Source organism: Saccopteryx bilineata, chromosome 5 (assembly GCF_036850765.1).
Source record: "Saccopteryx bilineata isolate mSacBil1 chromosome 5, mSacBil1_pri_phased_curated, whole genome shotgun sequence".
Taxonomy (NCBI): domain Eukaryota; kingdom Metazoa; phylum Chordata; class Mammalia; order Chiroptera; family Emballonuridae; genus Saccopteryx; species Saccopteryx bilineata.
In genome coordinates this window covers 58,331,007-58,348,751 of record NC_089494.1, presented here as the reverse complement: position 1 = coordinate 58,348,751, position 17,745 = coordinate 58,331,007, and the positions used below count along the sequence as shown (strand labels likewise).

Sequence of the window (17,745 nt, the reverse complement as noted above, 5' to 3'; positions counted from 1 at the left end):
AACTGCCATTCCCCTACCAGCACCATGCAGCCAGTACCACTATAAATTTTAATGTGATCATGTGCTCTTCTCTTTTCATATTCAGTGAATTCTGCAAGATCATAATATTCTGTATGAACCCTAGCTGAACCTTAGTGTGCTATGAAGAAGAACAAGATTTCTAGCAGTGATAGTTGTTCATCATTTTATAGGTTTTTTTTTTCTTCAAACGGACACTGAGCAACATGGTTCCTTGAATAATATTACCCTAAACTAAATCCACTCATTCAATGAATCTTTATTGAGCCCTCCAGGATGTAGGGCACAACCCAAGGTGCTAATGAGTACATTTATGGGATAGTAAAGAATACTGACTCTTAAGGAAACCTTTTATCCCCCCCCTCTGGAAAATCTGTCAGTGCTCATACATCATTTATAAAACCAAAAACTATCTCTGCAACCTTGGTACCACTACATGCCTTTTATTTTACAGAACACAAACAAAAGCATAGTTGTTTCCTTTATCTGGTCTACAATGTGACTATAAGAAATGTGTTTATCATTTTTCTTTACGCATGTATGTGCTTGATGGAATATTTGCTCTACAAGCTTCCATAAATAAAAAAGAATTTGCATAATTATTCTTGATCTGCAGGCTTTTATTCCTTGTTTTAACCACAAATAGTAACTGGTACTATGTATATATACTCTATCCAAAGAATTAAAAATATTTGGTAAATTTTAGCTACTAAATATATCCTTAGAAGCAAAAATTAATGTTGAAGCATTCATTTCAAAAAATCTCAAATTTCAAGCCAGCAGCATGGAAGAAATAAGTCATTAACTGGATTCCCAGTGAATTGAATTTTCACCATTTTAAATAAAATTGCCTATACTACAAAGCATTTTGTTTTTCTTTCCTTCTTCTTCTTCTTCTTTTTTTTAATTTCTAAAGGAACAAAACCACCTTGTTACCTAGACATAAGATTGAATACTTTTGGAGAACATAATTCCCAGTTGGTAAGTTAATTTTCTGTGTTTAAAACGATTTTAGGGTTAAAGATTAGAAAGCTAGTCATATATTTATAATTTGCTTGTCCTGTTGTACACAGTGCCATAATTTGCTCAGTAATGACACAAAACTCTGCTTTTTTCCATTGCCAGCAACAACAGGCTTAAAAAAAAAAAGCAGCATATGCATATATGTAAACTAATGTAGAGAGTGCCTTGTTATTCATACTGACAGCTTAGGGAGAAAGGAGGCAGTCAGTACAGGTTTCTTGTCATAGGAGGGGCCCTTTTTGTACACTGGCTTTGTTGGTGTTTCTTTTAAGAAAAGAGTGTGAGAGAATGTGCCTTAGTATCTCCTCCTAGAAGAAAAGAAGCGCTTTCAGGGAAGGTTGATAAAGTTCCCCCCATCACTTTCCTGGCAACTGTCTGGGAAACTTTGCCTTGGAGCGCCATCTAGAGGAAAATTCAGCATACATGCGCCATGCTTTCTTGGCTTTGTGACTCAGTGGTTGATCTATGGCGATTTTTTTTTTTCAGATTAATAGAGATTTTTGGCTCTATCTCAATACATGGAAATAGAATATGATGTAACTAGAATGTAAATAGAATAACTTATGAGAACAAAACAGTAAAAGACCCTAATATCTTCAGGAGTGCCCGTTTATGGGAAAAAGTAGGCTGAGGTCATATTCCAGAAATTAGAATTGATGAGTAAATTAAACTTATTTTTCTCTTCATTGATCAAGTAAAATTTTTAACTCTATATTTTCTTAGTTAAAAAAACAATCCTGATTAATTAGATTGTCCGTGGTCAAGTTGGAGAAGAGTGCTGGTGTTAGGGACAAACCCAAGTTGGTATCTTCAACCTATTGCAACCCTTAGCCAAGTTCAAAAAATTTTAATGAGCAGAAAGTAATATTTTTTTCCAGATGTGGCTGCTCAAATCAATGGGAGGGAGGAAAAAAATAACATTGACCAATATTCTTTCCAAAGTCATGTTTTTATTTTTGCAATTTCTGCCCCCCCCCACCACAAGAGAACCTTAATAACAAATTCTCCTCGTTTTGTGTTAGCATTAATACAAAACAAAACCCAAATCTTCTCAAACAGTGATACTCCTCAAGGTTGCTGGTCCGACTTGCAAAAAATAACTATACCCTTGAATATTCTGGCAGTGTGAGTACGCCCTATGTGGTAACATAGTTTGAGAGCTCTACTTTCTTCAATTTCTTGAAAAGGATCAAGATCATCTATTTTAAGGGAATATTTATTTACTCAAGACAACTGGATATGCATTTCCTTTTACTCCTAAGTGTCCACCTCAATCCTTCCACTCTTGCCAACACCCCCCTTCCCAATTACTTTAAGGTGTGTCATAAAACCGTTTCTGTCTTTGACATCTTTTTTTTTTTTTTTTTTTGTATTTTTCCGAAGCCAGAAACAGGGAGACAGTCAGACAGACTCCCACATGCGCCCGACCGGGAATTGACATCTTATAACTCACAATGTCATGGTCATTACTTATCCTTCATTGAAAAACCTTCCTATTTACTTATTTTGGCAATACACTATAATTCCACAAGTTCTCCAGAATAATAGGTTAATAATTTCTTTATTGAATGTCCTCTGTGAACTCTGCATACAAAATTATTCCTTGTCTACTGAGATCTGATATGGAAAAGCAAGATAAGTGGTTTTGTTTTTTTTTTTTTTTTTTTTAAATTAACATTGGCATTTGAGAATTAAGGCTCATAGTTCAAAGCACCTTTCTTCCTCACTCAACTGGCTGACTGCTTTCATGGAGTGTGTTAGAGAAGGACGGGGACAGTCCAGTTTTTCCAGGCTATTCTGCTTCTTCTTCAAGCAATTAAAAATCCAAAAACAAGTCCTTGAGTGTAAAAGTGAAGACATTTTGATCCCATCTTCTTGTGCTATATGCACATTTGACTTCAAGTCAATCTGACACGCATCTATTGAAAACCTATCATGTGCACGACAAAAATACAGGGTGCTGGTGAGGCACTCAATAAATAGATGTTGAGCCAATAAATGAAAGTTATTGAAAGAACAAAGAATTATCTCTTCAGCCTCAAGAAGCCTACTCTATAGGAGAACAAGAGACTACAACTTCAAATACATGGTGGAAAGACGTGTTATACCAGACATAGTTCAGAGATAAGTAATTGTTGTTGAATGCTTGGGGAGAAAAGGAAAGACTCCATGGAGAACTGGCATTAGATCAATGCCTTCAAGGATGAGTAAAATATTAATAGGCAGAAAATGGGGCAGAGAATTTCATGAGGAAGAAACAGAATAATCTCTGTGCATTTGGACGAAAGGTAAATGTCATTTGGAGTTCCCTACTTTGTATTTAAGTTTTAATTTAGGTGCAGAGATGTAAGGTATTTAGATTTCTGTTAAATGAATCCCAAACTTGTATCCTCTTTTTCTTTTGTATAGTAAATATATTTACACATATATACACATATGTATTTATACATATGTATGATCTATAACTGTGAGATTAAAGAAATCAATCAATTTAAGTCAGGAAACATTTTATTAGATGATAGCTTAACAGTCTAAGTCAGTAGTAGTCAACCTGGTCTCTACCGCCCACTAGTGGGCGTTCCAGCTTTCATGGTGGGCAGTAGCAGAGCAACCAAAGTATAAATAAAAAGATAGATTTGACTATACTAAGTTGTTTTATAAACATTTATTCTGCCAAACTTAGCGAAAATCTGACATAAAGTACTTGGTAATTATTATTATATGCTTTAACTCGCTGTAACTCTGCTTTATAAATTTTACAAAGTAAAGTTATTTTCCTACTTTATAAATCACCATTACTGTGGAACCGGTGGGCAGTTAGAAAATTTCGCTACTAACAGAGATACAAAAGTGGGCGGTAGGTATAAAAAGGTTGACTACCCCTGGTCTAAGTGGAAAATTAGGCCAAAACAAGCCTTATTTCTTGCCAGCAAATGGAGATAAATAGACAATATTTTTATTGAGAGGTGGGGAGGTAGACAGGCCTTCGCATGCACCCCGACTGACGGGGATCCACTCAGCAAGCCTTCGACCTGGCTATGCTCTGCCCATCTGGGGCTGCTGCTCTGTTGCTCAGCAACCGAGTTATTTTAGTGCCTGAAACAAGGCCATGAGGCAAGGCACTGAGCTATCCTCAGTGCCCAGGGCCAACTTGCTCAAACCATTCGAGGTACGGCTGCAGGATGGCTGCAGGAGGGAGAGAGTGAGAAAGATAGAGATAGACAGAAAGCAAGAGAGAAAGAGAGAAGAGGGAGGGGTGGAGAAGCAGATGGTCACTTCTCCTGTGTGCCCTGACCAGGAATCGAACGTGGGTCTTCTACACACTGGGCCGGTGCTCTACCACTGAGCCAACTCGCCAGGGCTAGACAGTTTTGTTTTAATCCTTGCCACCAACATTTGTTTTTAGATTAAATTCCAAGAGTCATCTCTGGTAAGCTGCCCTAGCTATCTCCATGAAAAAAGACTGCCATCACCACTAGGTTACAGCCGCTGGAGCAGAGATGTTAAACCTGGTGTACCCCTAAACCCTGAGAACTTTCACCCCGCCTCCTTCCTCCCTTTGGCTTCCCTGGAGAGTCCCAGACAAGCATTTCCTCAGGCTTTCTGTGTTTCTGTGGGGAACGTACAGACGCCCCTGCTTTGGCTTTCCACCAGCCAGTCTTATCTGGTGATCTCTTTGTTTAGTTACTCATTCCCATATCCTCTGCAAAAAGATTACTTTCAAAACCCAAGCATTTCCTTCATAAAAAGAACCCATTTTCCAGAATAAAACATTGAAAAGAGACTCAAATAATCATTCCAAGACTACATACACCTGTTTCAAGGTGTCAGCAATGCTACAGCTTTTAAGCTCATCATTGTTGTGAAATATGTACTCCCAGAACCAGAGTGAGTATGTTCCGATGTAAAACAAATCACATGTCAATTTGTCACGGACATGGAAATATGAAGGAGATGGCCTGTGTGCCCACACAAATGACAGATGACCTTGCACCGTCACTAAAACACACTTACAGTTAACATCGCAAACATCAGCTGGCACACGTTGAAGGCGTGTCTCCAGTTGTGGTATAGAACCATTCGATAATTTTTCCTCACTGTTAAAAGCCACCTACACAGTGTCTGAAATGGGAAGGAAAGGTCATGTCAGGCAGTTGTATATGTGTCCATACATTATCAAAACGAGACCTTGGCCCTGGCCGGTTGGCTGAGGGGTAGAGCGTCGGCCTGGCGTGCAGGAGTCCCGGGTTCAATTCCCAGTCAGGGCACACAGGAGAAGTGCCCATCTGCTTCTGCACCCCTCCCCCTCTCCTTCCTCTCTGTCTCTCTCTTCCCCTCCCGCAGCCAAGGCTCCATTGGAGCGAAATTTGCCCGGGCGCTGAGGATGGCTCTGTGGCCTCTGCCTCAGGCGCTGGAGTGGCTCTGGTTGCAACTGAGCAATGCCCCAAGATGGGCAGAGCCCCCTGGTGGGCGTGCTGGGTGGATCCCGGTCCCACGCATGTGGGAGTCTGTCTGACTGCCTCCCGTTTCTGGCTTCGGAAAAATACAAAAACAAAAACAAAAATGAGGCCTTGTGTTGGAGTAATCCTCAATGATTCAAAGTCCCTGCACAAACATCTCAAGTCATCTTCACAGTAATCTCCTGCGGTGTGCAGAGAACATATCAGCACCCCTAATCTGTATCTTGGAAACCTGAGGCTTAAAGGGGCTACCATGTTGTCGCAGTGCACGCCTGGAATCGCCCAAGACAGAACATCTTACCTCATAGTCAATTTTAAATTTCTGTACCATGCCCAGCTCCATGAACATCCGAAGAGCAGCTGTGATCATGGCATCGACATCGAGAGAAAAGTCATCAAAATGTATGTCATCGATGGCAAGTTCTGACACCAGCGGGATGTTGGCGGCCTACAAAGGCAAAAGGCGTGAGTCAAGCCAAGTTCACCAGCTTTTCCAAACCCCTCATCTTGCTGTCCTCTCCTGCTTATCAGACATGCCACATAAATCAGACCTGACCTACACTTACACTCACATACAGCTAAACTCTCAGCTGGATATGTCTTTTGTTTCTGAACTGCAAATGCCCCAAGCATATGAAGGGGGGAAGGGAGAAAGAAGCTAATCTGAAGAAAAAATATACACACTGGATCCAGTCTGCAGCATTTAGAATACAAAGCTGTCTAGTTTACTGAAACCACAGTCATATTCTGATGCATATTACAAAGCACTAAATGCAAGAAACATCTGGGCAGCCAGCAGCTGTGAATTTTAATTGCTTCTATTCAGGAGAAGGACATGGGAATACACTTTGCCTTGTATCCGTAGATCCTGTAGCTGTGCACATGCTCTTTGTTACACATGTTTTGTGTATTCATAATGACGGAAAAGATCAGATAGTGCATCTCTTAATAAAAGACATATTCTAGGGTTAGTGTAAGCTCATGCTTCACTGAAGGAATAAATCTGCAATATTGTTTACCTTCATTCTCTAGAAACCATTTGATGATTTTAACATGATTACAATGCTGGTCATTGAGAAAGTCGTTCCTTTGTATTCATTGGTAATTTGTTCCAGGACCCCCATGGATACCAAAATCCACAGATGCTCAAGTCCCTTACATAAAATGGTGGAGTATTTGCATATAATCTAAATACATCCTCCATATACTTTAAAGCATGTCTAGATTATTTATAATACCTAATACAATATAAATGGTATGTAAATAGTTATTGTATTATTTAGGGAATAATTACAAGAAAAAAGTGTACATGTTAAGTACAGATGCAATCATCATAGGCCTAACTTAATAGTACATGCCAGCAATAATGCAACACTTTATGTCAATATTTTCCATCTGCCCTTGGTTTAATCCTTAGATATGAAATCCCTGGATATGAAGGGCCAGCTGTATTCAGTGTTTTCAAAACATTCATGTTAAGCAGCTGTCAACCAATTGTCCCACACAAACTTAAAGGTGAGAAAAAAATCTTTGGGAATAAGTTTTTGCTGATTTCATTGGGTTTACCATATTCTTTAGGCCAGTCTTGGTAAGGACATTATTTCTGTGTTTTCAGATTATCGGGGACTGGTCTGTTTTCATATTCCTAGTCTATTTCCTGGGTATAATTTACCCAGGGAGTAATCTATGCCCTGGGACTACTTTGGCTGAGCAATGGAGTCCAACTTTAGTGACTCTAAGCATCCCTCAAACCATTAATTAATCCTTTCTTTCCACCTCTTCCTTCTTCCACAGTTTACATCTCTAGGCTAAAATCCAAAAACAACATAGGAGAACAATGAACAAACATATAAATTACAAGACAAGTTACATTCTGCAGGTTGGTTATTTTCATTAAAATTAATCAGCTTATCCTTCAGTGAATCATTGTAATATATTAACATGTTTGTGGAATCTAGTTCCTTGGAATTAAAAAGGTAAGGCTTGTGAAATTCAAGCATGGTGGTGGTAGAAATAGTCTTTGTGTTATGTCCTTATTCGAAATTCCTGGCCTTATGCTAAGCACTTCAATATTATGTTTTTATTTTTAAAATATTTTAAAATCAAAGTTATATACATGCATGTAATTTTAAGAGTGAATTAGGTCTGCAAAACACATACATACACACAGAGCTCCACTGGTGCCAAAACTTTTTCTTACCTGAAGGTGACCATTTTCAAATCATCTAGATACATTTTTTTTTATTTGGCAAAGAAATAAGATGCTTATGATTTTATTTTTTGATTATATTGTTTTAATTATTTTTTATTAACATCCCAACATTGAAGATTGAAGATTAAGACGTCTTATACTTTATCTGTCAACCTCTGTCACCTTATACACTAATCGTTCTCATTTCCCAATATAAAAATAACTTTGTTTAGAGAAATATTCAGGGTCATATTATCATGGCTATGTAAAAGATATTCATAGATAAGTCATTACATCTAGTATCATTATTTTCCTTTCATTGGCAGCATTTTGTATTTTGAAGAAATAATAATTATCTTTTTTAAATGTGTGCTTAGTTTTCTATGTACTTACACTAATTCAACCCTTAAACTTTCCACCAATTATCTAAATCTCAACTGAAGAAAAATTTTAATCCTAATTTTGTTTCATAGATGCAATATCTTCTTTTACCTCTCTGATGATGTTAGTAATAATTCTACATGACAGTTTCTTCTCCCTGTATAAGTCAGAGCTTCTGTGATCTGGACTGGTAGTCCTCTACGTCTGATACATAACTTTCATCCTAGATGTTCCTTCACCATACTTCTATGGCTGTCTTCATCTCTCTTTATTTCTGCATTCCACATCTTTCTCTCTTCCTCGTTTCTTTCCTCATTATGTTAAGACACATCCTCCAATTGCTTCCCAAAATAAAGTGTGTGGTAGGAAAATGTGCATGTGTGAATTGTTTTCATATTTGATTACATTTGATTGATAATTTGTCTAGATACAGATTTCTAGGTTGGAAATAATCCCATTAGAATTTAGAAGGCATTGCTTTTTTTTTTTTTTTTTTTTTTTTTTTGTATTTTTCTGAAGCTGGAAACGGGGAAGGACAGACGGACTCCCGCATGCGCCCGACCAGGATCCACCCGGCACGCCCACCAGGGGACGATGCTCTGCCCCTCCGGGGCGTCGCTCTGTTACGACCAGAGCCACTCCAGCGCCTGGGGCAGAGGCCAAGGAGCCATCCCCAGCGCCCAGGCCATCTTTGCTCCAATAGAGCCTCGCTGCAGGAGGGGAAGAGAGAGACAGAGAGGAAGGAGAGGGGGAGGGGTGGAGAAGCAGATGGGCGCCTCTCCTGTGTGCCCTGGCCGGGAATCGAACCCGGGACCCCTGCACGCCAGGCCAACGCTCTACCACTGAGCCAACCGGCCAGGGCCGGCATTGCTCTTTTTTTAACTTTAGATATTACTTTTGAGAAGTCAGAAGCTATTCAGAGTCCTAATCTTTTGAAAATGACTCCCTCTCCTGGAGTATTTTTGTAGAATCTTTTTTTTTTTTTGCTTCCAGAGTTCTGAAATATGAAAACCTGCCTAGCTGTGAGTTTACTTTCATCTATACTTCTAGATATTTTTGAGTACTTCATTCTGAAAAATCAAGTCTTTTAACTCTAAAATAAAAAAATTTTTAAATACTGTCTTTGATGAAATCAATGAAATCTTTTCTTTTATTTTTCTGGAATTCCTTTTGATATTTGGCCTGGTTTTTCTCTTTTCTTTGTCCTCCTATATTTTATTTCGCTTTCTTTTTGTTCTCTTTCCTGGGACATATCCTATGTCCTTATCATTAATATTTAATATCATAGTTTTTGTTTCTAAAGGCACTTCTTTTCTTGTCTGGATATTTCTTTTTAATTTTTTAAAAATAGCATCCTAATTTTGTTTCATGGATTAATACCTTCTCTTATCTCTCTCTGAGAGTGTTAATAATAATTCTAATTGATATTTTCTTCCCTTTCATACTTTACTTCATGTTCTTCTCTTTGTATTAATCTCTTTTTTTATTTGGCAAAAACCACAGAACATAAATTTATCCTCTTAACAATTTTTAAGTGTACAGAGCAGTATCGTTAACTATATGTGCATTGTTGCACAATAGATATCTAGAACTTTTCATTTTGCATGAGTGAAACTCTATTCAGTGAACGATTACTCATTTGCTCTTCTTCCCCAGGCCTTAGAAATCACCATTCTACTTTTTTGTTTCTATGATATTGACTACTTTACATACCTCATATAAGCGCACCGTGCAGTATTTATTTATTTTTTGTGATTGGTTTATTTTACTCAATATAATGTCTTCAATGTTTATCCATATTGTACCATATGACGTATTTTTTTCTTTTATAAGGCTTAATAATATTCCATTGTATGTATACACTACATTTCTTTATCCATTCACTTGTTGATGGTTTGGTCACTTCCTTAATCAGCTTATCTTTTAATAAAATAATTTTTAAGATAGCAGAGGCTTTAGAGGTATGAGAGGTTTTCCCTGGCTGTGTGATGATCTTGGGTTTTCTGCTCCTGTTTAAAAGTAGGGCTTTAAAAGCTTCCATTAGCACTTCTGGGGCTCTTGTACAGGATTCTTATTGACTGTGTCTTTGGGGAATCCACCCAATGTTGGTATCTTTAGATCTTGGCTCTTTGGCTATTCAGATTCCTCAGAGAAGAATCTTCTGGCTGGAGCTGGTGGAGAGGGGAGTGGAGGAGAAACCTCAGCACTGGCCGATAACTCTTCATTCCATCCCCTGTACTCCCACCTTCAAGCTCTGCACTGGTGTACTCCAACTGAAAGACCCACTGTTACATCCTCTTTAGACCTTTAGACCATGAGCCTCCAGTCATATGGAGTGAAAGAGTAAGACAAAGGATCCAGAGATCTAACTGCTTCCTAGATTTTCTGTTTTCCTGTTTATAGCCTCACCTCTATCCCCACTTCCAAAGGTACTTAATTGGCCAATTCCTGAGCTATTTTGGGATAGAGGTCTGCGCTATAAATCTGTTTGCCTCTCAGCTTTTCCTGTTGCTAGCTTATATTGGCTTTCTTGGTTTTGCTAAGTTACTTAATATTTGTCTATTAAATTGCCTAGTATTTATCCATTTCTTTGTCTTTGAGAATTGATGCTTTAAAAGTATCCTTATTGTTGGTTTAGTGTGGTTGACTAAGTAACAAAATAAAACGAGTGGTTTACCATCTTTGTCTAAAACTCGTGGGAATTATTTTTACTAAATGCCTTATATAACCAGCTTGGAGAACTCAGAGATAAACCAGCCTTTGGTCTTAATCCCTCCCTTTCTATGTGAACGGGCCTGGCTGTAACCATTGTAGACCTTTTTTTCCGGGTTGGTACCCCTGGGTGTTTTGCGTCAGTTCTGACCTCAAGTATTAGCCTGTAACAATCCTAATGTCAGAGGCCATATTTCTTTCCCTTAGGAAAGCTCCAGAATTACTTTCTATTTTTATCATGTTTCAGGACTTTTGCATACAGGAAATGTCATGTACTTAGAATGGATCTGCATTTGTTTTAATTTGTTTAAATTCAAACTCAGATACAACTGGAAAACCATTTTTCAAGAGGGTAAAAGCCCTGCCTCAAAAGACACAAGTCCTTCTGGTCTCAGCAGAGCTGGCAAAGGAGGTGTAGCTCTCTGTCATCAAGGAGCAGAAACAGCGATGGGGACTGCATTGCTGCTCTCCAGGTGGCCCTGACTTGTAGATTATTAATAATGCACTACCTGACGCCATTATAAATCCTCCACCCTTCAAAGGCACTAAATTTATTTAATTATCTTAAAAATTAAAGAATATAGGCATTTGTGGGTCAAATAAGTTTGCAAATATGATGTATATGTTTGCTCACTTATAGTTTGCATTCTGTGTGGGAGACAGGCTGTAAGCAGGCAGGGTCCTTATAGCCTAAGGCTTAGTTTTAAGACCAAGCCTTTCCCACTCTTTTAATACTAAGATCTTCTCAACACTAAGCTTTTCCCTACACTCTTGACCAGGGGTCCCCAAACTTTTTACACAAGGGGCCAGTTCACTGTTCCTCAGACCATTGGAGGGCCAGACTATAAAAAAAACTACGAACAAATCCCTATGCACACTGCATATATCTTATTTTAAAGTAAAAAAACAAAACGGGAACAAATATAATATTTAAAATAAAGAATAAGTAAATTTAACTTTTTTTTTTTTTTTTAAGATTTCTTTTTTTTTTTTTTTTTTTTTTATTCATTTTAGAGAGGAGAGAGAAAGGGAGAGACAGAGACAGAGAGGGAGAGAGAGACAGAGAGAGAAGGTAGGGAGGAGCTGGAAGCATCAACTCCCATATGTGCCTTGACCAGGCAAGCCCAGGGTTTTGAACCGGCGACCTCAGCATTTCCAGGTCAACGCTTTATCCACTGCGCCACCACAGGTCAGAGGAATAAGTAAATTTAAATCAACAAACTGACCAGTATTTCAATGGGAACTATGGGCCTGCTTTTGGCTAATGAGATGGTCAGTGTGCTCCTCTTACTGACCACCAATGAAAGAGATGCCCCTTCTGGAAGTACGGCAGGGGCTGGAAAAATGGCCTCAGGGGGCTGCATGCGGCCTGCAGGCTATAGTTTGGGGACCGCTGCTCTTGACTGTTGCATGATGTGGGGTGATGCATTCTTATGAAGAATCCCATTTATGCCTCAGATAAGTGGCTTTGTATCAGAGACTTCCTTATTTGTATACTGGCTTAAAGGCTTAATTTCTACACTATAAAATAAGGCAGACGGGGGCTCTCTCTCTCAGATCTTGTCATCAGCATTGCAGAGGAGAGGCATCAAAGATGGCGGAGTGCTTAAGGAGAAGCCAGTTTGTGCAGAAAATTTGAAGAAGGAGATGGGGAACAGAGTTGAAAAGGCTGGTGGGGCCTTTGATTCTAAGAAACTTGGATAAGTCAGTAGCTTTGTGAGTGCTGAATGAGTGGGTTTTGGAGCCTAGTGTGTATTTTCTTGCCCACTGGGTGTGAGCTAGGATTAAAGGTAATGGCCCACCAGTTCTTGACTCCATTGTTTCATTACCGTCTGTCTGAATCAAATGTGAACCTACACAGGCCAGGTGGCTGTGATGGTGGCTGCAGCTACTGGCTTTACAGCATTTTTTCATTATGAAATATTAATGGAAAAGAAATAGGAACATTAGGTTGAAAAATATAGGATGACCTCTGGTTCACCAAGACCTGTCCTTATTGACCTTGTCTTTTTCCCCCTAATAGGTTGATTGATCTATGATTAAATCATACCAGTCTATAGATCACCCTTAGCCCTGTCATAAACACTTGCTGGCACTTATAGATGCAGAGAAAGTCCCAAACCTTTAAAAAATGACCATTTCCAGCAATTTTGAAATGTATGGATAGGTTGCATTCACATCCCTAAGTTCAAGAACAGTTTCTGGAGAAAACTATGAAAAATAAAGAGTAGTGCATGTTTAGAAGAGGTGTACTCGAAGGTCTAGACTGTAAAAGATTTGGGAAGAGCCTTTGTTGCCAAATTTCCTTGTTACGGATACATAAGCTCCCTATCTCTTCTGATAAGCAGAGAATGGGACCGTATCTTCCAAACCTATAATTACTCTAGCCATAGGATATTAACAAAACAAATCAAAGTCAATTTCTCCAAGTGTCAGTCTTTGACTTTTAAATATTTATAAGGTACCATATCCCTAAATCAAAGAGAAGTGCTACAATCCAAAATAACCACTGAATTAAGAGCCAGGAAATAACATTTGGATAAAAGAACCATTTATTTTACTGCAGCAATAAATGAAAACACAGAATTATGAGTCTGGGGGCTAATTTGAATAATGTTTGAGAAGTAGGACTCTGGCTGCTTGGGAGTACCTAATATCTTCTGACCACTCCTCCTCTTTGTTTGGGTCTTAATAGTTAAGTGGTTATCAAAGGGAGTCATAAAACTGCCTCTTCTAAAATTGAAAAGGTAGCTTCACAAAGAGGCTGTAAAATATTAATAAACAATCCTGGATCCTTTGACACATAAACAGTACATTTTGTGATGCTCAGAAAATAAAAAGAAACAACAAAGTGGGTGGTGGTTCGGCCCTAGCAATTCAAAGGAGAACTAGCTTGTTGCAGTCGTGTTCCTGTGGTCAGGCATACAACGAGATGATTAAACTCTACAGCACATGAGCTAATTTATATACAGAAATAGTAAAGTTTAGAACATTAAGAGTGGCTTGACCAGGCAGTGGTGCAGTGGATAAAGTGTCGGACTCGGATGCAGAGGACCCAGGTTTGAAACTGCAAAGTCGTCAGCTTGAGGGTCGCCAGCTTGAGCACAGGCTCATCTGGCTTGAACGGGGGCTCACCGGCTTGAGCATGGGGTTGCTGGCTTGAGCGTGGGATCATAGACATGACCCATAGTTGCTGGCTTGAGCCCAAGGTTGCTGGCTTGCGTAAGGGGTTACTTGCTCTGCTGTAGTCCCCGGTCAAGATACAGATGACAAAGCAATCAATGAACTAAGGAGCTGCAACAAAGAATTGATACTTCTCATCTCTCTCCCTTCCTGTCTGTATGTCTCTATTTGTCCCTCACACTGGCACAAAAAAGGGAACATTAAGAATGAATATAAATGTCCAAGAATTGCCAAAAAATATTTTAGAAAGAAGAGGCCTTATTCTCTCATATTAATGTATATAATAAACATATACTATGTTTATATATTAAACATATTTATATACTATGATTATATGTTAAAACATAGACTTCTTTAACCCAGTCCATACCATTTTTATTATATCACTCCATCATTAAATGCCTTTAAGGACTCAGTGTGGCCTGTAGAATAAAGTGAAATTCCTCAGCTTGGCATTTAAGTCTCTTCATAAACTGGCTTCACATTGCCCATCCAATGTTATTATTTTCTAGTCTTCTTTAGAAGTGTCGGGCTGAGCAATTTTTTATTTTTATTCTTGTCTTTCCCTCTATGGCTTCAGATTATTCTACCCCTGCCCCAAACCATTGGGTTTGAATTCTTTCTTACTCTGTGCCAATAGAAATTAAAACCCCATCTTGTTTACAAGTTTGTTCCCATTCTTTCATGCCTATTTTATCCTACGTGACCTTTCCCTTCTTTGCAGTTGTATAAATACCTACTAACAGTTACAATCACTATACTGTATGATTTTCAAGCATACCCATTAGAGCAGAAATTAGGTCCCTGAATCATGTATGCAGATTGGCTTGAACGTCTTTATGTGTGATTCTGGGGGAGGGGCCACAGCTGTCTTCGAACTCCTCTAGAGTTTAACACGAGTTCTATAGCTTGACAAAATCCCTAGGTGATTCCTATATACGCCCAAGTTTGAGAGGAACTTCCCCACAGGCTGTTTGCTCCTAGAATCTTGGTATCCATGAACATCTAAGTTTCACCTAGACAGTGCAAAGCTTTCCATTACATGACTAACCAAGTCAAAGGGAATTTTATATATCTGTCTTGTTTATGTGGATAAAAACAAGGAAGATTAGGTCCTGGCTGGTTGGCTCAGCAGTAGAGTGTTGGCCTGGCATGTGAAAGTCCCAGGTTTGATCCCCAGTCAGGACACACAGGAGAAGCGCCCATCTCCTTCTCCACCCCTCCCCCTCTCCTTCCTCTCTATCTCTCTCTTTCCCTCCCACAGACAAGGTTCCACTGGAGCAAAGTTGGCCCAGGTGCTGAGGACGGCTCCATGGCCTCCACCTCAGGCACTAGAATGGTTCTGGCCACAGCAGAGCAACACCCTAGATGGGCAGAGCATCTCCCCCTGGTGGGCATGCCGCTGGGGCTCATGTGGGAGTCTGTCTGACTGCCTCCCCACTTCTAACTTTGGAAAAAAAGAAAAAAGCAAGGAAGATTAGGAGTCAATAAATACTATGTTTAAAAAGAAAGCACAGTTAAGAAAAGACTTCTAAGTACAACATGCCCCCCCTTACTGACTGTTAATTCTCAATTATTGCTTAATTCACTTTGATTTTCTAGACTGCAGTAAACCTATTACTTTGAGTCTCTTAATAGGAGAATGAAACTTCTACAATCTCTTCACATGTGATTTTCAGAAATGTCAGCAGAAGTTAAAATATCTTATAACCTTTCTTTTAGTTCTGTTTGAGCTATTCTAGTGCAACAGTCTTGTCCACAGCTGTTTCTTAGCAATCTCAGAACCTGCCTTTGTCATCTTTCATGCAGCATCATAAACCTCAGGGGAAAGCAAGGTTCCCATGTATTTTTCTTGTCATGGAGAGAGCCAAAAAAAAGAAGTGACTATCCCCTTTGAAACAGAGAAACCGTCTCCTGGGTGACTGTCCTTTCAAACCCGGCTCTTTGGAATTTCTAAGGTGTCCTCATTGCTTATACTAATCAATGAAACCATTCTCCTTAGCAGCACTAAAAATTTAAATCCCGCATTTCAACATAAACAAGTCATTTTAAAAGAGATCCTCCCCTCCCCCAAAATGTACCACTTAAAATTGAATTAAAAACAATTCAGTATAAGTTTTTTAAAGAAAAATATCAAGTGTTTCTTCTTCAATACATACATATATCACATGTTGGTTGATGTAATATCTGTTTATGTATTCCATGTTTTCTGTAGTTTCTTTATTGAAGAAGATGGTTTAAAAGTATATAAGATTGTGAGATGAATCCATCTTGCCCTATATATATTACAATGATCTTCAGGGGAAGCAAAACCAGCACTAAGAGATGACAATGTGCTGAATCTTTTTTTTTTTTTTGTATTTTTTTCTGAAGCTGGAAATGGGGAGAGACAGTCAGACAGACTCCCGCATGCGCCCGACCGGGATCCACCCGGCACGCCCACCAGGGGCAACGCTCTGCCCACCAGGGGCGACGCTCTGCCCACCAGGGGGCGATGCTCTGCCCCTCCGGGGCGTCGCTCTGTTGCGACCAGAGCCACTCTAGTGCCTGGGGCAGAGGCTAAGGAGCCATCCCTAGTGCCCGGGCCATCTTTGCTCCAATGGAGCCTTGGCTGCGGAAGGGGAAGAGAGAGACAGAGAGGAAGGGGGGGGGTGGAGAAGCAGATGGGCGCCTCTCCTATGTGCCCTGGCTGGGAATCGAACCCGGGTCTCCCGCACGCCAGGCTGACGCTCTACCGCTGAGCCAACCGGCCAGGGCCTCAATGTGCTGAATCTTTAAAGTCACTGTTCATCAGGCCTGTGGTCACTAAGTGAGGTGGGCTCTCTGAGCAATTTTCTATCTTTTAAAATGTTTTTTTATACAAGTTTCTTTCTTTCTTATTAAAGTTAAATCAATATGGTATATCAAAGCGTGATTTTGTTGTTGGTGATGGTAGTAGTATATGCATAATCTGCTTTGTTCCCCAAAATGTTTATTGTGCATTTCAAAGATCCCTGCAAAAGCAGAGAATAAAACAAAGTAAAAATAGATCACAACAGAAAATCAAAGGGAAGCTCAGGATAGGAATGTAAAACATGATCAAAAGTTAAGTTACAAAATCATGCCAGAGCATCAACACGTTTGTAAGAATAGCCCGAAATTGGTCAATACGCTTCCTAGAAACCACTATGGAGAGAATCTGATGTGTTAGAAGATTTATGGTGTCCATAAGATTAAAACAAAACAAAAACAAAACAAAACAGGGTCTAAAGAAAGCCATACAGACACAGCTATGCTATGTCTGAGTATAGAGAGAAATTTCTCTTGTGTTTTTTTTCAGGGGAAAATTCTCAAAGCCAGTGATTCTCAAAGTGTGGACTCTAGACCAGCTACAACGACATCATGGGGGAGCTTGTTAGAAATGTAGAAATGCCAGTTCTGAACCAGAGACTCTACCTGTGTTTAGCAAGCCCTCCAGGTAATTCTGATGCCCACTCAACTGTGATAACCAATGTTCTAAATGTTATCCCCAAAATCAGCACAGTAGTGAATTACTCAGAACTGGGGTGGCTTTGAGTGGTATGCAATCTGAGGGATGGAAGGCAAAGTATAAACTATAAAGGATTCTCCAAGGAAGTGGAAAAACACTGACTGGCGAGGGATCACTGTGCGATTTTTTTGATTGTTTTATGTTTGAAATTTTTCATAATAAAACATTGGAAAAAAATAATCCACTGCCAACAGGTGATGAAACATCAAACTAATAATACTATCCTCCAAGAAAAAGGTTTGAATTTA

The 17,745-nt window shown here is 39.3% G+C and overlaps 1 protein-coding gene across 2 annotated transcripts in view; it reads right to left on the bottom strand.

The window, feature by feature from the left end:
* Positions 1-17,745, bottom strand: part of PDE11A (phosphodiesterase 11A) — a 467,655-nt gene that overhangs the window by 121,551 nt on the left and 328,359 nt on the right. For both annotated transcript variants that reach the window (XM_066232547.1, XM_066232548.1), the window contains 2 exons: positions 5,803-5,949; positions 5,056-5,163 (listed from right to left, as the gene is read on the bottom strand). In XM_066232547.1, the coding sequence (XP_066088644.1) occupies positions 5,056-5,163; positions 5,803-5,949 (255 nt within the window). The remainder of the gene's footprint in view (positions 1-5,055; positions 5,164-5,802; positions 5,950-17,745) is intronic.